The 22,816-nt window shown below is 41.4% G+C and overlaps 2 protein-coding genes across 5 annotated transcripts in view; both read left to right on the top strand.

Annotated features, from left to right (window-relative positions):
• Nucleotides 1–9,730, top strand: part of LOC106613585 (roquin-1) — a 33,532-nt gene extending 23,802 nt beyond the window's left edge. For all 4 annotated transcript variants that reach the window (XM_014216001.2, XM_014215999.2, XM_045687378.1 and 1 more), the window contains one exon: nucleotides 2,175–9,730. In XM_014216001.2, the coding sequence (XP_014071476.1) occupies nucleotides 2,175–2,307 (133 nt within the window). In that variant the 3' untranslated portion in view covers nucleotides 2,308–9,730. The remainder of the gene's footprint in view (nucleotides 1–2,174) is intronic.
• Nucleotides 9,731–16,795: 7,065 nt separating this feature from the next.
• Nucleotides 16,796–22,620, top strand: LOC106613587 (antithrombin-III). The gene is made up of 7 exons (XM_014216004.2): nucleotides 16,796–16,953; nucleotides 18,751–19,120; nucleotides 20,522–20,737; nucleotides 21,234–21,371; nucleotides 21,513–21,731; nucleotides 21,898–22,137; nucleotides 22,357–22,620. The coding sequence occupies exons 2-7, from the start codon at nucleotides 18,752–18,754 to the stop codon at nucleotides 22,531–22,533; spliced, it is 1,359 nt and encodes a 452-aa protein (XP_014071479.1). The 5' UTR covers nucleotides 16,796–16,953; nucleotide 18,751; the 3' UTR covers nucleotides 22,534–22,620.
• The last annotated feature ends 196 nt before the right edge of the window (nucleotides 22,621–22,816 follow it).

Consider the following 22,816-nt stretch of genomic DNA (forward strand, 5'->3'; position numbering starts at 1 on the left):
CGCATCTGCAGTGGAAAGGTGGCAGAGCTAGAGCGGTGTCTGTCGGACCATGAGACATTCCAAAAGTCCGTTATTCTCACAAAAAACGTCTGTAGCATCTGAACGGTTTGGCCTAGAAACTATTATGACCAATCTGTGGAAAGGTGAGACTCACAAACACAATGGTGTTCTCTGCCGGTCTGCCAACTTCTGTCTGTAGCGTCGGAACAATTTGGGCTACACACGAATATATGACCCCTCTGTGGAAAAGTGAGTCTCTCACAAACACGTACAGTACATGTCGGTTGTTTTGCTCTAGGACTCCCACAAGACTCGTCTGAAGGTCCCTGTTACCAAAAATGAATGGAAGTATACAGTGCATTCAGAAAGTATTCAGACCCCTTGATTTTTTTCCCCGCTCATTTTGTTAGGTTACAGCCTTATTCTAAAATGGTTTAAATAGTTTTTTTCCCCCCTCATCAATCTACACACAATACCCCATAATGACAAGGCAAAAACTGTTTTTATTTTTTTTATTTGGGGTATGACAAGTTTGGCACACCTGTATTTGGGGAGATTCTTCTCTGCAGATCCTCTCAAGCTCTGTCAGGTTGGGGAGCTTTGCTGCACAAACACTACCAGTCAAAAGTTTTAGCCTACTCATTCAAGGGTTTTTCTTTATTTTGGCTATTTTCTACATTGTAGAATAATAGTGAAGACATCAAAACTATGAAATAACACATGGAATCATGTAGTAACCAAAAAAGTGTTAAACAAATCAAAATATGTTTTAATTTCTTCAAAGTAGCCACCCTTTGCCTTGATGACATCTTTGCACACTCTTGGCATTCTCTCACCCAGCTTCACCTGGAATGCTTTTCCAACAGTCTTGAAGGAGTAACCACATATGCTGAGCACTTGTTGGCTGCTCTCTGTGGTCCAACTCATCCAAAACCCTCTCAATTTGGTTGAGGTCGGGTGATTGTGGAGGCCAGGTCAACTGATGCAGCACTCATCACTCTCCTTGGTAAAATAGCCCTTACACAGCCTGGAGGTGTGTTTTGGGTCATTGTCCTGTGAAAAAACAAATGATAGTCCCACTAAGCCCAAACCAGATGGGATGGCGTATTGCTGCAGAATGCTGTGGTAGCCATGCTGGTTGAGTGTGCCTTGAATTCTAAATAAATCAGTGACAGTGTCACCAGCAAAGCACCCCCACACTATCACACCTCCTCCTCCATGCTTCACGGTGGGAACCACACATGCAGGGATCACTCGTCAGACCAAAGGACAGATTTTCCACCTAATTTTCCACCTAACCTAACTCGAGCAATGTCCATTGCTCGAGTTTCTTGGCACAAGCAAGTCTCTTCTTCTTATTGTTGTCCTTTAGTAGTGGTTTCTTTGCAGCAATTCGACCTGATTCACACAGTCTCCTCTGAACAGTTGATGTTGAGATGTCTGTTACTTGAACTCTGTGAAGCATTTATTTGGGCTGCAATCGTAGGTGCAGTTAACTCTAATGAAATTATCCTCTGCAGCAGAGGTTACTCTGGTTCTTCCTTTCCTGTGGCGGTCCTCATGAGAGCCAGTTTCATCATAGTGCTTGATGGTTTTTGCGACTTCACTTGAAGAAACGTTCAAAGTTATTGACATTTTCCAGATTGACTGACCTTCATGTCTTCAAGTGATGTCGTTTCTCTTTGCTTATTTGAGCTGTTCTTGCTATATGGTATTTTACCAAATAGGGCTATCTTCTGTATACCACCCCTACCTTGTCACAACACAACTGATTGTCTCAAACACTTTAAGGAAAGAAATCCCACAAATTAACTTTAACAAGGCACACCTGTTAATTGAAATGCATTCCGTTCATGAAGCTGGTTGAGAGAACGCCAAGAGTGTGCAAAGCTGTCATCAAGCTAAAGGGTGGCTACTTTGAAGAATCTCAAATATAAAATATTTAGATTTAACACATTTTTTTGGTTACTACATGATTCCATGTGTGTTATTTCATAGTTTTGATGTCTTCACTATTATTCTACAATGTAGAAAATAGTAAAAAATAAAGAAAAACCTTTTGAGTGAGTAGGTGTGTCCAAACCTTTGACTGGTACCGTACAATAATACAAAATGTTTGGCTCATAATGTTCTGTTTCTTTCTCTCTCTCTCTCTGACCTTTTATTCCCTGCAGTGAGGGCTGTAACGGTTCCAGTTGTGTGCTGCTGGACGGCAGTGCGGCCAGCAGCGTTTTGTCCTGCCTGACCAGCAAGACCTCGTCCCTCAGCCTGTCATCAGATCGCCCCACCACCGGGGGAACTGACTAACAGGAGAACATCGCGGTCCACCCGTGTTCCTAGCCACACCACTGGAGTCTGGTACTACAACCACTGCTACAACCAACCAGTCAGTTAACCACACAGAGCCTTGGGGGAACCCCTCATCCTCTGAACGCTTAAACATTTCCACCATTTTTGAGTGGAACACACATCCAGGTCCTCCAAACTGTCTGGTATGCCCTACCTAAATCCACATTTGCAAGATCTGGTTGAAGCCACTAAGAGCATTTTAACTCCCATCATGATACATGTGCAAAGAGGCGCAGTCTCTCTCCTCGCTTACAATGGTGAGAGACCGTTCTAGGCTTCTTACAGGGATTTGGGATATAAGGGCTATTAATAACTTAAGTAACTGAAAAAGCCACTGATATGCAAATGTGGACGTAGTGCCCGCATAGACAACGGCGCTTCATTTGATACAACACAAATTGCACACTCGCAACTTTAGTTTGTCTACAACTAAGCAGTATCTGCCGTGAATTTCATATCTTTTTTTTCTCATTTTTTTCATTTTTGTTATTCTGTGGATGAATGTTGTTTTGTCATATACAATCTCTCACTGCCTTGGAAACCAAGGGTTTTGAGATTTATGCTCCATGAACGCCGAGGTGAACCCAATACTGATTAGAAGAAGAATATAAAGACGAGGCCAGTTCCTTGGTTTCAAATAGACAAGGCCCCCATAATCGCATTGACATAACATCTGTCGTTAGCTTCACAATGTGCTACATTTTTAGTAGCATCCCTACAACAATCTTCGTGCTTAGCATACATACACGTTCTAAAATGCAGACTTTGTATTTGGAATTAATTGTAAGTTCTTGTAGCTGAGTTGCAATGTTATTCGCAGACCGAGTTTTGTAGAGCGTTTCGTTAAGTTTCACTCTTGCCACTTGAGGATTTCATACTTGGTGCTCTGTTGAAGGAGCACTTTTACATCTGGTCAAAAGCTCTCCATTTCATAGGAACAATACTTGTTGGCAACTGGCTGTGAATAAGTTTTATAAAGCCAAGACACTACAAATTGAAGATGACTTTGGCCTCTTGAAGGCGTAGAGTTATCACTTTTCAACTGGGAAGTATTGAGATGTTGTTGAAACTGTAACAAACTAGACGAGGCAAAGGCGTCCCCTGCGTCCAGTTGTTAGTTCAGTGGCCTGGACCTCTTTTGGTATCCCCCTCACCACCACCACAACCGCCTTCAGACTCTGGAAAAGGAGATTTACTACAGCCTCTGCCACCCATGCTTTGGGATGGGGCTGATGTGAAAAGGATATGCACTGAGTACACAAACATTAAGAACACCTGCTCTTTCCATGACATGATCATGACAAGCCATGATCCCTTATTGATGTCACTTCTTAAATCCACTTCAATCAGTTTAGCTGAAGGGGAGGAGGCGGGTTAAAGAAGGATTTTTAAGCCTTGAGACAATTGAGACATGGATTGTGTATGTGTACCATTCAGAGGGTGAATGGTCAAGACAAAATATGTGCCTTTGAACAGGGTATGGTAGTAGGTGCCAGGCGCACCGGTTTGTGTCAAAAAACTGCACCGCTGCTGGGTTTTTCACACTCAACATTTTCCCGTGTGTATCAAGAATGGTCCAACACCCAAAGGACATCCAGCCAACTTGAAATAACTGTGGGTAGCATTGGAGTCAACATGGGCCAGCATCCCCGTGGAACGCGTTCGACACCTTGAAGAGTCTATGTCCCGACGAATTGAGGCTGTTCTGAGGGCTTAACCGAGTGCAACTCAGTATCAGGAAGGTGTTCCAAATGTTTGGTATACTCAGTGTACATTTAGACTTGGCATTCAAGCGGTTTTTCTATTCTTTTTGGGGGGTAATTTAAATGCGGCGAGGGATTGGGTGGGAGGGAGTCACGTGTCAAGCATTCGTCTGCTGTTGATTGGGTGGCCAGAGATGGGAAGATGGAGTAAAAAGAAACATAGGAACGAAGCCAGACGTTAACCATGGCTAGAATTTGAGACCTTGATCTACAAAGTGTATATTTTGCACTTTCATAGCTTTAAGGATTGTTTGTACTGAGGATATGTATTTATTCATATGTATTTTCATCCTGAGGATGGATATAACATTGAAAGGTAAAACTTACAACCCGCATTCTGTTTTAAGAATGTGTAGTCGAAGATGGCCATGGCTGCTCCCTAAGGCCATAATAGAGTTGACCATGTACAGAGCAGGGTTAAAACAGCCACTCTGATGAATAAAAACAATCTACTGTATACTTCCTAGTTAAATAATAATAATTGGGTGGAGGTTCACTTCCACCATTGTGACATGGTATGCTATCTCACATACCCATAACACGGTGAATGACAGGAAAGGTGAAATTCCTATTTCAGTTCCTCCTCATCTCCACTCTGATCACCTTTTTCACCAACCGCAGCGAACGTTTGTGTCGTTTTATATTTTAACTTCCAAGAAGTTGCTCTAGTAAAAGGGTTTCTGTTGTTTTCCTGGAGGGGTTAATGATTTCTGGATGGGGGTCAGTGCGTAGGTAGGGACAGGCCACTGAACTGGGCTATGGCAGAGCTAGAGTTAGCTAAGCAGTTAGTATCACTGGATAAACAACCGCAGAACCACCTCAAAAGGGTGGGAGGAGACAGTGACATTTTGACGCTGCCAAATAAGTGTTTTTTTTCCAAAATATGAACAAATTCAAAGTGCAGCAGTTTTGCAGTTGGATAATGTGCATTATGTTGCACCCCTTGCATTGATGTTGCAATTTGAATTGATATTTCTAAATATTTCTGTATTTGGAATAGTGCAGTCACGTTTGACACTAGCGTCACCTTTTTGTGTTGTCGGTTACACTTCTCTTTTAATCCTATTTCGGCAGTAGAAATATATTAAATAGTGCTAACCAGTTATTGCATTTATTTCAAGTAATTCAACATCTTTAGATAACTACTTGGTACTGAATGGTATTCACCGCTAATGTATCCCACCCCCCCCCCAAAAAAAACTTAACTAACAATAGTCACACGGATAATGTTACTATCAGATACACGCAGACTATGAAATTAAGAACAACAAGTTTGCTTACCTTCTAGGTCAAATGAATTCACCCGAAATGTATTTAAGTTTCATTGTGAAATGATGGCTGGGATATTCCATTTTGAATTCACAAGATATCCAACGCCTGGAATAGTCACACTTGTTTTAATCAAGTCTTTGTCTTCATGGAAATGTTTAAGTATGTTATACATGTTTTTAGTTACATCTCACTTTTGAGATTTTTATTTGAGATGTGAAACAGCTTACACTGTATGTGCATAACCTATACGGCATTGGTTTTTTGCAAAGCCAGACAATGACATTGACATAAGGCCATTTTTCTCCCATCGAAGTTCTGTGCACATGACATTGAAATATTCATTGGACCTCAAAGGTTGCTGTCTTTTTGAGCATTCACTCGTTTAACCGTTTTCTGTACTCATTTCAGAGCATTAGATTTGTTTGTTAGCATTCTAGCTAGCAATATTATGGAAAATGACTGTTAATCAGACCATAATGCGGTTTGCGTTACCGTTCATGCTAACCATAACCAATGGTCCCTTCATACCTCATCGTATTAATTAAAACAGATTTTCAAGGATATGGTGACACAATCCCTTTGTGAATCGTTATGATAAATTGGCATGGCATCGTGCATGTTTGTTATTAATAACTACGTTATCTCGCTTTAGTCACCTCTGCGTCATCGGGGTTTTGGCACGAATGTGACTTCAAACTATTGTCATAGTGGGAAATGAATTGCGTTGTAGTGTAGAGCCATTGTGGTGGCTAAATTATGGTGGTTGTTGTAGTAGTTATAGAAGTTCATAGGAAAAGAGAAAGTATGTATCATTGTGCAAAATGTGCACCTGTAGTTTGGGGGCTGAACAGAACTGCAGTCAACTATGCTGTGTGCATACACAGACAGAAATATTTTAATGTCTGGGGAAATTGTGGTCAGTGACAACCATTGGTGTAATCACAAGATTATTATATATGTATCATGCAGTGTTTCCCCTATATTCATTTAACACAGCATAAGCCATGGCAAAATGGGTAGAATTGCAGGCAACTAGCTTTAAAATAGTATGATTTTTCTCCCCCCCCTCTGCCCTTGGTAAAATGTGTAAAATTGCAGGAAATTTGCGTTAAAACATAAAAATGTTATCTCTGTGACCAAGAGGACGGCCTGAAACATTTGGTCGGAGACCGTCCCATACCATTGTCCCCAACTTTGGCAAAACTGCTAAAAAAAAATCATAGGGCAAACACTGATCATGTATGTGATTCATGAGGTCTAAATCATACTGACCTGTTTGACCTCTGTGGCTTTGACAGCGCTGAGACGTACCAAGAATACACTGGTACTACTAAGCCTGAATAAATGCCAGGAGCGTCACTTCTGTTATCTGAAGAGCAGTGCTTACAAATATCTGCCAAACCATTCAGTAAAAATCAACTCCAACAATCCTTCCAATTGCATTTGGACTTACGGCTGTATCAGACGGCTTGATGTATTTGGACACAGTGTATGTTCCTCCATCAGCGTCATCATCAAGACAACATGTCTCCTCATAAAAGGCTGAGTCATTGCTCTCTGAACGTGGATTAATAATGCACACTTTTGTCTTTGAAGGTGTGCAGACACCTTTTTACAGAGAACGTCAAAGTCCTCTGAGGACCTGGTTGAGAGTTGTCGGTGGGTTAGCCGCTAGGGGATGCTAATTTACCAACTTGTGGGATCACTCTGAACGTGGGTCAACGTACAGCTTTACCATGACTTGACTCCGTATTGAGGAATTGGACTAATAATGTACGTTCTTTGTACATTTATTCAGTTATTCACCTCTTTTATTTGATGTGTTTGTTACTATTTTGTAGACCAATATAAACTGGTCTCTCGAGACATCTTAAAAGCACCAATTTTGGTGGGACCTCTTTTTTTTATTTTTATGTATAATCGCTATGTAACATTATTATACTATTGTTGTTTTTGGTGTTACTATTGCTTGGGAAAGCGCTGTTGACATTTGAACAATCGTAAAGATTGGATACAAAAGCCTTGCTGTAATGCATTGTAGAGACAGAATTTGGGGAAGGTTCAAAAGAATGTAACACTTTGAAATGGTTTGTTATATTGCCATGCTTCATGGGTTAGGCTACTTCTTAAAGGGCAATTCCACCACTTTTCAACCTCATTGATCATCACCAAACCAGTGTCTACATATGTGAAAACAGCACGTTTCTATGACCTGTGTTTAAAATGACAAGAAAGGTCCTAAAAAAATTATTCTCTGGGACATCACAGAGTAGGATTAAAAGTCAAAAATAAACATTGATTTTCAAAACCTGCAATGAGTTTATAGCCCATGGTCCCCGTGTCACCGCGAATCGCATAGTGTTTGAAAATCACTGTTTTTAAAAATGTAGCTTTTGATGTCATCGGGTAGAATGTAACTTTTTTAAATGTATTATTTTTTCAACAAAACGTAGAAATGCATCGTTTACACATATGTTGACAATGGTATCGTGCTGGAGATAATGAAAATGAGGTTGAAAAGTGGTGGAGTTGTCCATTTTAACATGCTGTGGTTTCTAAGAACTGCTTTCGATCAGAGGTATTAACCAGAAGAAACTGCCATTGCCCGCACTGGGAAAGTGAATTACCTCTTAAGTTAACTACTGTGGTTCAAAGCCCTGTCTGTTGCTAAAAATTTTTTCATATTTAAGTGTTTGAAAAAAGGTGAACATTTTGCGCCAGTGCAAATTAATATAATATTAAAACTTAAACATGTATGTTTAAATATGTCCTTATAAATGTACGTTTTCATTTTGAAGTATTCACTTCTTTAGAAAAAAATTGGTGGGAAAATGTATCCTTTTTAATGTGTCTGCATGGGAATTCTCTTCACTCCGTACCTTCACTGCTATATTTTGAATACTGTCTGTTCTCAGTCGTTCTATTGTTGAGCGCACTGATTGAGGCTAAAGAAATGTGACGAGCTTTCCAGCAGGATGACTATTTCAAAGTTTAAGAAGCATATCTACAGGCTTGTCTATACAGTACATCCATCAACTTGCAGCTGTTAATTAAACTCCTTCAAGAGTCAGCATTTATATTAAATGGTCTCTACAAAAATCAGCTGTGCAAAGATGAGTCAATCAGCTGATTGCCAATGCAGAGCCGAGGAACCGCTTATCCTTTGAGACAAAGGAGTTCAGTGCCAGAATCTACACTTTGTAAAACTGCAACGCAAGTTAATATTAAAGATCCATTGATACCGGGAAACTCACCTGTTTGTTTACATAGCCATTTTGTGTCTTTCATACAAACCAAGAAAATAGTTTGGGCTGTCGTAGCATCGTCTGGTCTGTGTTTGATTAGAGGAAAGACATCCGCCGTTTCCAATGGGCTTTTATTTTTCCAACCCTTCTAGAAGGTTGTCCGCTTTTTTTGAAGTTGTGGAGAGAAGATCCCGGTAGTCTTGTTTTATGCTTCCTAATTTAAATGAAGTGTGTGTGTGTGATGATTGACTCGTATTGGGTAAACGCAGAAACATTTGATAGTAGGATAGCCATACACCAAGACAACACGAGTAACTTCATTATTTTCCAAGAATGTTACTTTCTTGTCCAGGAAATATCTTCAGTTATTCATTGAGTTTTTACTAAATACTGCGGAATGAATTACTTATTTTGGACTTAGTTGTCCTTGTTAGCAATCCTATCAGTGTTCCCCCTATATTCATTACAAAGCGGTGGCCCACCTCTGCTTAATTGTTGCCACCGCTGCAAGCAAGTAGCACAGGATCACTTAACTTTTTAAGTGAATATGAAACGGAACATTAACCCACATTGTAACACCTCACACAGTGACAGGCAACGGGTATTATTGGGAGTTGATTCCCATGTGAGCGGCCGTGTCCCAATGGGAGAGACCGCTTCCTTTCTTTTTCTCTTTCTCTTGTTCACGCTGAACACACTCATTGGTTTGGGAACTGTAATTGGGACATGTAATTGCTTTGGGACATGTAATTGCTTTTGATTACTACTACCCAAGTTTTCTTGTAAGAATTTGCTTAATTAAATTAAGGTACATGTTTAACTTCAACATGATGAAGAAAATGTTTGTTTTTATATTATACTCCCTTAAGGAATGTTTTAGAATATTTTTCCAATGTGGATGTAGCTGTTATACCATTTTTCTTTTGTTAAAGAATTCACTGTGTGAAAATTGGATTGCATTTTTGTATAATACAATTGCTTTTGGGGGTGGGGGGGAGTACTAGGGGGAAAACTAACTGGAAGTTTGAAGTAAATGTAACTTATGTGCAACAGTGATTCTTTACTGGCAGGGACTGTAATTAAATAATATTGTGAAACTGATGTTTTATTAGCTGTCATTTTGTATTTCTACAAACACACACAACTAATGGGCAGCATTACCGCAGAAATGGAAGAGGCAAGTGGAAGGGGGAAAAAGTAAGGAACTTGTCTGTTGGCCCTGCATTAGTTTTTTGCGATTGCTTACACACTTGTTGCGGAATTTGTCTCATTGTGTTAACTCTACACACAAGTCAAATAAGACACAACACTTGGAGATAAACATCTCACTTCTATGTCAAAATGAAACTGTTCCTCTCAAATGGAACCCTGTACAGCTGCTTCGTCGTAAGTTGGTGTTGACGCAAGATGCGGCAGTGTGTCGACATACTGAGATGGATGATAATATGGAATGTTGTGGGATCGGCAATGATTTACCCTCGCAGTTGATGTAGGCGGATGGTGTTGTTTGCCAACACTAGATTGACAATGGCCAGTTCCTGTTGATGGGTGAACAGCCGTTGCCTTCCACCCTCAGGAGGTCGTCTGGCAGTTGTGTAGAAAATACAAGAATATGTCGTCATTGGTTAGGTTGTTTTTACATACTGTACACAGTAACATCAAAACTGTATTACATGTACTTCACAGCACTACTTTTTTTTTTTTTGTTCACTGAGGATCATAGACCTAATATTGTAGGACTACATTGTATTGTGCTGTGATGCAGAATGATGTGCAACAATTACATATGTACAGTCTAGTGTAGAAAGTTGAAGACATACCTGTTCTCCAGTTTAAATGTCTGTATTATGGATGCTACCGCGTAGCGACTCAGGCTCCCTCATCGTCAGGCCATGATTTATGACATGGTCCACCAAAGTGGCCCTAATGTCGTCGGAAATATGTCTCCGTCTATTGCCTGGTCCCCTTCTTTTGTTCTTGTCCTCATCCTACTCCTCTCTCTACCTCTTCCTCTCGCTCTCATTGCCTCCATGTTTGCAAAGTTCTCACCAAACAGGTGATCTTACCTGAGGTCTATTTGTAGTGCTAAGGCTCAGACTAATTGGTGTTCAATTACAGTATAAGTGTTTTTGTGTGTGGGTATTGCCTATTTCAGGTATGTTTTTCATGTTTTCCCAATGATTGCAAGAGATTTCATTCTTGAACGAAGTGTCTAATGTAAGAAACAGGGTGTTGCTTAATTGCAAACAAAGTGGAAAGCAGAAAATGTGTGTGTACTTTTGGTGCCTTTGTCAAAGCATTCACTTCCGGTGTGTAAGCAATCGGCAAAAACTGTAAAGACCAATTGGTTAAAGACAATTGTACCGATTCCATGGCAGATGGTTTATGATCTGATACACAAAACAACACTGTATTCAAAAGACAGAATTTTTCTATTTATTATTATACAATTTAATTATTATACAAAATTATTGCAACCAATATAATGTTATATACTGCTCAAAAAAATAAGGGGAACACAAACAACACAATGTAACTCCAAGTCAATCACACTTCTGTGAAATCAAACTGTCCACTTAGGAAGCAACACTGATTGACAAATACATTTCACATGCTGTTGTGCAAATGGAATAGACAACAGGTGGAAATTATAGGCAATTAGCAAGACACCCCCAATAAAGGAGTGGTTCTGCAGGTGGGGACCAAAGACCACTTCTCAGTTCCTATGCTTCCTGGCTGATGTTTTGGTCACTTTTGAATGCTGGCGGTGCTTTCACTCTAGTGGTAGCATGAGACGGAGTCTACAACCCACACAAGTGGCTCAGGTAGTGCAGCTCATCCAGGATGGCACATCAATGCGAGCTGGGGCAAGAAGGTTTGCTGTGTCTGTCAGCGTAGTGTCCAGAGCATGGAGGCGCTACCAGGAGACAGGCCAGTACATCAGGAGATGTGGAGGAGGCCGTAGGAGGGCAACAACCCAGCAGCAGGACCGCTACCTCCGCCTTTGTGCAAGGAGGAGCAGGCGGAGCACTGCCAGATCCCTGCAAAATGACCTCCAGCAGGCCACAAATGTGCATGTGTCTGCTCAAACGGTCAGAAACAGACTCCATGAGGGTGGTATGAGGGCCCGACGTCCACAGGTGGGGGTTGTGCTTACAGCCCAACACCGTGCAGGACGTTTGGCATTTGCCAGAGAACACCAAGATTGGCAAATTCGCCACTGGCGCCCTGTGCTCTTCACAGATGAAAGCAGGTTCACACTGAGCACGTGACAGAGTCTGGAGACGCCGTGGAGAACGTTCTGCTGCCTGCAACATCCTCCAGCATGACCGGTTTGGTGGTGGGTCAGTCATGGTGTGGGGTGGCATTTCTTTGGGGGGCTGCACAGCCCTCCATGTGCTCGCCAGAGGTAGCCTGACTGCCATTAGGTACCGAGATGAGATCCTCAGACCCCTTGTGAGACCATATGCTGGTGCGGTTGGCCCTGGGTTCCTCCTAATGCAAGACAATGCTAGACCTCATGTGGCTGGGGTGTGTCAGCAGTTCCTGCAAGAGGAAGGCATTGATGCTATGGACTGGCCCGCCCGTTCCCCAGACCTGAATCCAATTGAGCACATCTGGGACATCATGTCTCGCTCCATCCACCAACACCACGTTGCACTACAGACTGTCCAGGAGTTAGTGGATGCTTTAGTCCAGGTCTGGGAGGAGATCCCTCAGGAGACCATCCGCCACCTCATCAGGAGCATGCCCAGGCGTTGTAGGGAGGTCATACAGGCACGTGGAGGCCACACACACTACTGAGCCTCATTCTGACTTGTTTTAAGGATATTACATCAAAGTTGGATCAGCCTGTAGTGTGGTTTTCCACTTTAATTTTGAGTGTGACTCCAAATCCAGACCTCCATGGGTTGATAAATTGGATTTCCATTGATTTATTTTTGTGTGATTTTGTTGTCAGCACATTCAACTATGTAAAGATCATTTCATTCATTCAGATCTAGGATGTGTTATTTTAGTGTTCCCTTTATTTTTTTGAGCAGTATATATATTATTTATATATATATATATATATATATATTTATTTATTTAAACGTCCCTTTTCAGGACCCTGTCTTTCAAAGATATTTGTAAAAATCCATATAACTTCACAGATCTTCATTGTAAAGGGTTTAAAACACTTTCCCATGCTTGTTCAATGAACATTGTCTGCCACTGCGAGGACGATCATCAGTGGCCACATCTGTAGTCCTCATGCCTCCTTGCAGCATGCCTAAGGCACATTCACGCAGATGAGCAAGGACCCTGGGCATCTTTCTTTTGGTGTTTTTCAGAGTCAGAAGAAAGGCTTCTGTGTCCTAAGTTGTCATAACTGTGACCTTAATTGCCTACCGTCTGTAAGCTGTTAGTGACTTAACTGTTCTACAGGTGCATGTTCATTGATGAACATGCACCTGTGTCCTAAGTTATGACAACTTAGGACACAGAGGCCTTTCTTCTGACTCTGAAAAACACCAAAAGAAAGATGCCCAGGGTCCCTGCTCATCTGCGTGAATGTGCCTTAGGCATGCTGCAAGGAGGCATGAGGACTGCAGATGTGGCCAGGGCAATAAATTGCAATGTCCGTACTGGGAGACGCCTAAGGCAGCGCTACAGGGAGACAGGATGGACAGCTGATTGTCCTCACAGTGGCAGACAATGTGTAACAACACCTGCACAAGATCGGTACATCCGAACATCACACCTGAGGGACAGGTACAGGATGGCAACAACAACTGCCCGAGTTACACCAGGAACGCACAATCCCTCAATCAGTGCTCAGACTGTCCGCAATAGGCTGAGAGAGGCTGGACTGAGGGCTTGTAGACCTGTTGTAGTAAGGTAGGTCCCTACCAGACATCACCGGCAACCACGTCGCCTATGGGCACAAACCCACCGTCGCTGGACCAGACAGGACTGGCAAAAGGTGCTCTTCACTGACGAGTCGCGGTTTTGTCTCACCAGGGGTGATGGTCGGATTCGCGTTTATCGTCGAAGGAATGAGCGTTACACTGAGGCCTGTACTCTGGAGCGGGATTGATTTGGAGGTGGAGGGTCCGTCATGGTTTGGGGGTGTGTGTCACAACATCATCAGACTGAGCTTGTTATCATTGCAGGCAATCTCAACGCTGTGCGTTACAGGGAAAACATCCTCCTCCCTCATGTGATACCCTTCCTGCAGGCTCATCCTGACATGACCCTCCAGCGTGACAATGCCACCAGCCATACTGCTCGTTCTATGCGTGATTTCCTGCAAGCCAGGAATGTCAGTGTTCTGCCATGGCCAGCGAAGAGCCCGGATCTCTATTCCAGTCCATGAGGAGGAGATGCAGCTGGTGGCCACACCAGATACTGACTGTTGCTTTTGATTTTGACCCCCCCCCCCCCCCTTTGTTCAGGGACACATTATTCCATTTCTGTTATGTCTGTGGAACTTGTTCAGTTTGTCTCAGTTGTTGAATCTTGTTACGTTCATACAAATATTTACACGTTTGAAAATAAATGCAGTTGACAGCGAGAGTAATAAAATGTGATCTGATCTTCAACAAAGTCACAGCAATAGACAAACAGTCTGCTTGAATTAATAACACACAAATTATTGTATTTTTCTTGTCTATATTGAATACATAATTTAAACATTCACAATGTAGGTTGGAAAAAGTATGTGAACCCCTAGGCTAATGACTTCTCCAAAAGCTAATTGGAGTCAGGAGTCAGCTAACCTGGAGTCCAATCAATGACACGATTGGAGGTGTTGGTTAGAGCTGCCCAGTCAAGAGTCCTGACCTCAATCCGATTGAGATGTTATAACATGACCTCGAGAGCAGTTCACACCAGACATTCCAAGAATATTGCTGAACTGAAACAGTTTTGTAAAGAGGAATGGTCCAAAATTCCTCCTGACCGCTGTGCAGGTCTGATCCGCAACCACAGAAAACATTTGGTTGAGGTTATTACTGCCAAAGGAGGGTCAACCTGTTATTAAATCCAAGGGTTCGCATACTTTTCCACCCTGCACTGTGAATATTTACACAGTGTGTTCAATAAAGACATGAACATGTATAATTGTGTGTGTTATTAGTTTAAGCAGAATGTGTTTGTCTATTGTTTTGACTTAGATGAAGATCAGATCAAATTTTATGACCAATTTATGCAGAAAACCAGGTAATTCCAAAGGGTTCACATACTTTTTCTTCCCACTGTAGATGGGAGGGGTTGAGGGTAGTTGAAGGATGAAAAAAATGAAATAAATGAAATAAGGAAAGACAACTATTGTAGAATACATTGTCCGTAAAATGTATATACAGGGCATTCGGAAAGTATTCAGACCCCTTTTTCCACATTTTGTTACGTTACAGCTTACTCTAAAATTGATTAAATACAACATCCTCATCAGTCTTCACACAATACCCCATAATGACAAAGTGAAAACAGGTTTTTAGACATTTTTGCAAATTAAAAAATGTAAAAACATGTTGTTTACATACACTACCGGTCAAAAGTTTAAGAACACCTACTCATTCAAGGGTTTTTCTTAATTTTTACTATATTGCAGAATAATGGTGAAGACATCAAAATAACACATATGGAATCATGTAGTAACCAAAAAAGTGTTAAACAAATCAAAATATATTTTATATTTGAGATTCTTAAAATAGCCACCCTTTGTGCAAAGCGGTCATCAAGGCAATCTTGGCATTCTCTCAACCAGCTTCATGAGGTAGTCACTTGGAATGCATTTCAATTAACAGGTGTGCTTTCTTAAAAGTTAATTTGTGGAATTTCTTTCCTCCTTAATGCGTTTGGGCCAAACAGGGGTGTTACACAGAAGTAAGCCCTATTTGGTGAAAGACAAAGTCCATATTATGGCAAGAACAGCTCAAATAAGCAAAGAGAAATGACAGTCCATTACTTTAAGACATGTAGGTCAGTCAATATGGAACATTTCAAGAACTTTGAAAGGTTCTTCAATTGCAGTCGCAAAACACATCAAGCGCTATGATGAAACTGGCTCTCATGAGGACCGCCACCGGAATAGAAGACCCTGAGTTACCTTTGCTGCAGAGGATAAGTTCATTAGAGTTACCAGCCTCAGAAATCGCAGCCCAAATAAATGCTTCACAGATTTCAAGTAACAGACACATCTCAACATCAACAGTTCAGAGGAGACTGTGTGAATCAGGCCTTCATGATCGATTTGCTGCAAAGAAACCACTACTAAAGGACACCAATAATAAGAAGAGACTTGCTTGGGCCAAGAAACACGAGCAATGGACATTAGACCGGTGAAAATGTCTCATTTGGTCTGGTGTCCAAATTTTGAGATTTTTGGATCCAACCACTGTGTCTTTGTGAGACGCGGTGTGGGTGAATGGATTATCTCCGCCTGTGTATTTCCCACCGTAAAGCATGGATGAGGTGTTATGGTGTGGGGGTGCTTTGCTGGTGACAGTCAGTGATTTATTTAGAATTCAAGGCACACTTAACCAGCATTGCTACCACAGCATTCTGCAGCGATACGCCATCCCATTTGGTTTGGGCTTAGTGGGACTATCATTTGTTTTTCAACAGGACAATGACCCAACACACCTCCAGGCTGTGTAAGGGCTATTTTGGATGAGTCAGACCGCAGAGTGAAGGAAAAGCATCCAACAAGTGCTCAGCACTGAATTGTAATTACTTCGCTACTATTGGTCTTTTTATTGCCTTACCTCCTTACTCCATTTGCACACACTGTATATAGATTTTTCTATTGAGTTATTGACTGTTCGTTTGTTAATCCCATGTGTAACTCTGTGTTGTTTTTTGTCGCACTGCTTAGCTTTATCTTGGCCAGGTCGCAGTTGTAAATGAGAACTTGTTCTCAAATGGTCTACCTGGTTAAATAAAGGTGAAATAAAAATAAAAAAATATTTCTCAATATCAATATTGCACCATGTATGAGGTATTTCTGTACAATTATACAAACGAGGCTGTACTTATTTATTCTTCACTGTGACCATTCTCTGTGTATTGGCATGTTGCACTATTGTATTATTTCATATAAACAAATACTATTAAAGATGTGTTTAGAACATTGGATCAATCCACATGTGGGACCAACTCAACTGAATCGATCAATACTTCAAAGTCAATACTTCAAAGTTTGAGCTGAGTAAATCTTCCTTTCCCCACTTGCGCTACAGGACACTGACCCTGACCCCTATGAGGGACTCATAAGCTCAACTCGCAGCCGATACTTAGATTCCACATACACAGTCATTTACAAGGAAAATATACCTCAGGTAAGGCATTGTCAATTCATAATACTGTTACGTAGGGTTTAGTTTGGTTGAAAGAGGTGACGCTATGTTCAAAGATGGCACGTATTTAGCAACAGGTATTTGTCAATGGCTAGCTGAATAAACAGACGGTAAATTCAAAGCTTCTCAACAGAAATGTTGTTCTATTGTAAGTCTTCAAACTTAAAACAGAGTTTTTTTGGCATTGTGTGGTTCCTAGTTGCTGTTTTAATCCCTTTCATATACAGTGGGATCCAAAGTTATTGACACCCTTGATAAAGATTAGCAATAATGACTGTATTACATAAATAATTCAAATATTGAGCTATGTTGTATCCTAAAATAATTGGCAAATAATTTTATACTAATACAATTGCTCCGGGAAAGATTTTGTGTCACAAGTAATACTTTTCTTTCTCTAAAAGCTAGGGGTCAAAATTGACACCCCTAAAGGTTCATATTAAGTAATCAAAGGTTTTGTATTTGGTCCCATATTCCTAGCACGCAATGACTACATCAAGCTTGTGACTCTACAAACTTGTTGGATGCATTTGCAGTTCATTTTGGTTGTGTTTCTGATTATTTTGTGCCTAAAAGAAATTAAATATAATGTATTTTCATTTTGCAGTCACTTTAATTCTAAATAAGAATAGAATATGTTTATAAAAATGTGGATGCTACCATGATTACGGATAATCCTGAATGAATCGTGAATAATGAGTAAGAAAGTTACAGATTACCAATAATGGGAGGTTAGCATGTCCAGTATTAGTATAAAATAATAAAATGTTAAAAATGTTGTTAGCATACAATATAGCTAAGTATTTAAATTATTTATTTTATTGCTTATATTTATCAAGGGTGTCAATCATTTTGGACCCCGCTGTACATACTTAGATTGCCACTCTTGAGTTATGAATTCCATTAAAGGAGTTATGAATTCCATTAAAGAAGAGGTTTTACTTGCGTCCCAATTTTTTTTTTTTACAGGTGCTGAATAAAAGGATTATCCACTTTAAAGAAAAAAGTGCTTCTAATAAGCTCATAACATAACATACACTAAGCTTTATTGAAATATCACATATTTCGGAGAGCAAACTGAGTGGAAACTCTTTCCCACGGGGGGCCAGTACAAAAAAAAAAATGCATGAAATGAAATGTATGCAATCACTACTGTAAGTCGCTCTGGATACGAGCGTCTGCTAAATTACTAAAATGTAATGTAAATGTAAAATGATGAATTTCCCCATTGAGATAGCCCCAGTGTGTGCTTTATTTTGTGTTTCCCTACATTACAACGGCCTCTCACTAGGCAAAGAGACAGTTGAACTTTGGAAGTTACTTTGAGTGGTGTTATGTTGGTTAGAATGTGTGCTGCAGTGGCATCTGGTGACTTAAAAAGTAAGGGAGGTAGGTTGAAAGTTATTTAGAATTTGTTCTAGTTAAGCCAATGGTATGACATGCTTTTATTTGAATGATATTGTTTTTAACGTTTCCTAAAAATGTAGGACATCCCTCTCCTCCCTCGAGGCGCCTCCTCTGGTTTGTACAAGTATTTCAAGGTAGCTTAAAGCAATAGATGTGTATACAGTACCATACTGTAGCCTATACCAACGCTAGTCCTTGTGAGCTGCAGTGTCTGCTAGTTTCCCCTTCCCCCGGTGCTTCATTGGTCATTACATGCCATCGGTTGGCCAGAGACAGCTGGTTTCCCAAGTCTAAATTAGCCTGTGACCAATGACCAAAGGGGTTGAATAAGCCTCATATAACCTGACCCAGACCCCTCTCTCCCCCCCTCAGGATGAGGTTGTCCAAGTTTGTGTGGACTCTGGGGCTGCTCCTCGCCTTGCTGTCAACCTCCCAGGCGTTCAAAGACTTCTGCCATGTCAAGCCCAAAGACGTGCCCCTGGAGCCCAAGTGTGTCTACCGCAGCCCCGACGATGAAGCCTTGACAGCGGATGCTAAGCCAGAGAAAGTCCCTAATAACACCAATCCCCGGGTGTGGGAGCTGTCCAAGGCGAACAGTCGCTTCGCCCTGTCCCTGTTCAAGCAGCTATCCCAGGATAAACCCAGCGAGGCCAACATCTTCTTGTCCCCTATCAGCATATCCACAGCCTTCGCCATGACCAAACTGGGCGCCTGCAACAACACGCTCAAACAGATTATGAATGTAAGGGGTCTGAAGCATAATGTTGGTGTCTCGTGTGTTCGCACGTGGCAAGCTTTTGTACATTCACTTCTGCCAAAACAGTACACAGTTAGTCACTCACCCTTTTAGATAACTTGAAATAGTCTAACCAGGTCTAGTGTCTTGAAGTTGCCTAGGCTAGGTAGTGCTAGCCAATTAGCTTCAGCGCGGCTGGTGTGCGACCGTGGAAAAATGGGGTTGACATCGGATAGCCTATCTCTGGGGCTAGTTAGGAACCATCAATAAATTACACAATGTAAATGGGACAATATTTTCAAGTTGCACACCTTTTAGTTGTCTCATTAAATGCTTTCAATATTTGTATATGAATTTCTACAATATATAGTTGATTTGAGGTTTGTAAGTCATAAAAATTTGGAGCTATTGACCTTTTAAAATATTGTGTACAAATTTACCATGGGCATTACGATCCGGTCGCGTGCAGCTGCACTCCAAATCGATGATTACTTGGGTGCTTCCAGCTGTGGGCAGGATTGAAATAAACCCAACCTAAGGAAAACTGTTAAGGTACCCTTCATTCCATGACAATGATTTTTCCTATCATCTTGCAACTCTGTTTTGGACGAGACTGACTTTATGACAAAATTCTCCTTTTTATACTTTATGGACACTAGAATAAATGTGTCTGACTCCTATCATTGCCACATAGTTCTCTTTCAAAATGAGAAGTTGGTTTTTAGGGGCAGTTGCTCTTTAAATGGTCTTGGTAACCCGCATTAAAATGCCAAAATACAGAGTGTACAAAACATTAAGAACACCTTCCTAATATTTCGTTGCACCCCCTTTTGGCTGGATGTGCTTTGCGTGGTGGACCATTCATAATACAAACGGGAAACTGTTGTGTGTAAACCCAGCAGCGTTGCAGTTCTTGACACACTCAAGCCAGTGTGCCTGGCACCTACTGCCATACCCTGTTCAAAGGCACTTAAATATTTTTGTCTTGCCATTCAGAGGCTGAATGGGCACACATATACAATCTTAAAAATCCTTCTTTAACCTGTCTCCTCCCTTCACTGATTGAAGTAGATTTAACAAGTGACCTCAATAAGGGATCATAGCTTTCACCTGAATTCACACGGTCAGTCTATGTCATGGAAAGAGAAAGTGTTCCTACACTCCGTGTATAAAACCATCAAGATTGAGACTGTTACTATACATTTACAATTACATGCATGACCCGCTCAGCATTTTTTTCATACACATTAGGCAGGAGGAACTTAGAAATGTGGGTTTTATGTCAGTTAATATGTTCACTCAGTCTTTCTTGCTCTTTCTTCTTCAGTGATGTTTATTTATTTATAGCCACAACCAATAACAGCTCAGGTCTCCCAATGTCTGACCTCTGTCTCAATCTCAATTCAGGTGTTTGAGTTTGACACAATCAAAGAGAAGACGTCGGACCAAGTGCATTTCTTCTTCGCCAAGCTAAACTGTCGCCTGTACCGCAAAAAAGACAAGACGACAGAGCTGATCTCAGCCAACCGTCTTTTCGGAGAAAAGTCTCTGGCATTCAGTGAGATTTACCAGAATATCAGTGAGCTGGTGTATGGCGCCAAACTCATGCCACTCAATTTCAAGGTCATTCTCTCTTGCATTTTTCATAGCCTACTGCTTAATTTGGCCTTTTCACACATCACAAATAGCATTTGATATTATGCACTCTTTAATAACAATTACTGTGTGTACAAGAGTTAATTCACTTGTTACTATTATGGACCAGAGTTAAGTAATCAATTAGAGAAGTGGTTCCCAACTCCGGTCCTCCAGTACCCCCAACAGCACACATTTTTGTTGTTGCCCCAGACAAACCTGATTCAACTCATTGAGGGCCTGATGATCAGTTGACAAGTTGAATCAGGTGTGCATGTCCGGGGGTACAATAAAAAATGTGTACTGTTGGGGATACTCGAGGACCGGAGTTGGGAACAACTGAATTAGATGTACTGAGGTATTGCTACATGTTATTTATCTGAAGTTACTGCACAGTGTTGAGTAATTAAATTCTAGAGTTACCAAAGTAGTTCAAGGCATGTGATATGGTAGAAGTGTAATTCTGTGAACATGGGTCTTTTAGGAGAAGCCAGAGCTGTCACGGGTGACCATCAATGATTGGATCTCAAACAAGACGGAAAAAAGGATTCAGAACACTTTGCCGGAGGGATCACTGAACTCCAACACTGTGCTGGTCCTGGTCAACACCATCTATTTCAAGGTGAGTTGAGTATATTTTTCTCATACATTTTGTTCTGCACTGCCTATGGACGGACAGGCCAAAACAAGTTTTATTTTGGCCACCACCCAGGAACCCGTTGCCTTTCATTCAACTGTCGCCTTATTTTTTGCTGTCTCACAGGGTCAGTGGAAAAGCCAATTCGACAAAGACAAAGTCTTCAAGGCCGACTTCTACGTGAGTAAGTCCAAGACGTGCCCAGTGTCCATGATGTACCAGGAGACCAAGTTTCGCTACGGCAGGTTCACTGAAGATAAGGTGCAGCTGCTGGAGCTGCCGTACCGCGGAGAGGGCATCACAATGGTGCTGATCCTACCACTGAAAGGCACACCCTTGTCTGAGGTGGGTCCTGGGTGCCTACTGTCGTCATTTACACTGTTCACTGACAATTATATTTGTACTCCCAAGGTTATTCATGTATTAGTAATTGGCTATTCATGACACATTAGATCATTTCAACTCATCCTCCATACCACCAATCACACTGAACATCTGCTGTTGTTGTAAGGTGGAGGAGAACCTGGACTTGAAGAAGCTGACTGGCTGGCTGGATAACATGAGGGAGACCACGGTGTCGGTGCACCTGCCACGCTTCCGCATCGAAGACAGCTTCAGTCTGAAGGAGCAACTTCAGGCCATGGGGCTCGAGGACGTCTTCAGCCCCAGGGACGCCAGCCTCTCAGGCATCCTGGAAGATGAGGCAAATAATCTGTACATTTCAGATGCATTCCATAAAGCATTCATAGAGGTATGTACAGGATCCATAAGAATCATATGAAATCCATAAGGATCATCACTTAAAGTATCTGAAAAAAACAATTTGCTAACAGATCAAATGGGCATCAGGTGGGGCACTAGGCCTAATTGGACAATTAACAAGCATAACATAGAATTGTTTAACTTCATTAAATCAATGAAGATCATAAACTTTCTAAACTATTCTTAACAAATAAACAAACTGTTGCAGGTGAATGAGGAAGGCAGTAAGGTGGCTGCTGCCACAGCTGTGGTGGCCATTGGCCGCTCCATCAACTTAAACCAGGAGGTGTTTATGGCCAACCGGCCCTTCCTCCTGCTCATCCGAGAGTCCACCATCAACACCATGGTGTTCACCGGCCGGGTGGCTGACCCCTGTGACCCCTGATCACACACACCAACCTCGGATTCGTCATTCATGTAACTGCCAATTTCTGGTCTCTGTATCAATGTAAAATAAACCAAATCGGATGGACAGTGGACCACTTTGTGATGTATTTAAGAGTCAATACTTTTTTATGTAAATCTGTCAAATGACTAATTGATTAAGTATCTGTTGATTGGTGAAAGGACCATCCTTAAAATGACACTTTTAAACAAACACTCAAAAGGTATACATACAGGTACACATCCATTCACACATGTACTCATCCTGCCACATGTACGCAAAC

Source organism: Salmo salar, chromosome ssa10, assembly GCF_905237065.1.
Source record: "Salmo salar chromosome ssa10, Ssal_v3.1, whole genome shotgun sequence".
Taxonomy (NCBI): Eukaryota; Metazoa; Chordata; class Actinopteri; order Salmoniformes; family Salmonidae; genus Salmo; species Salmo salar.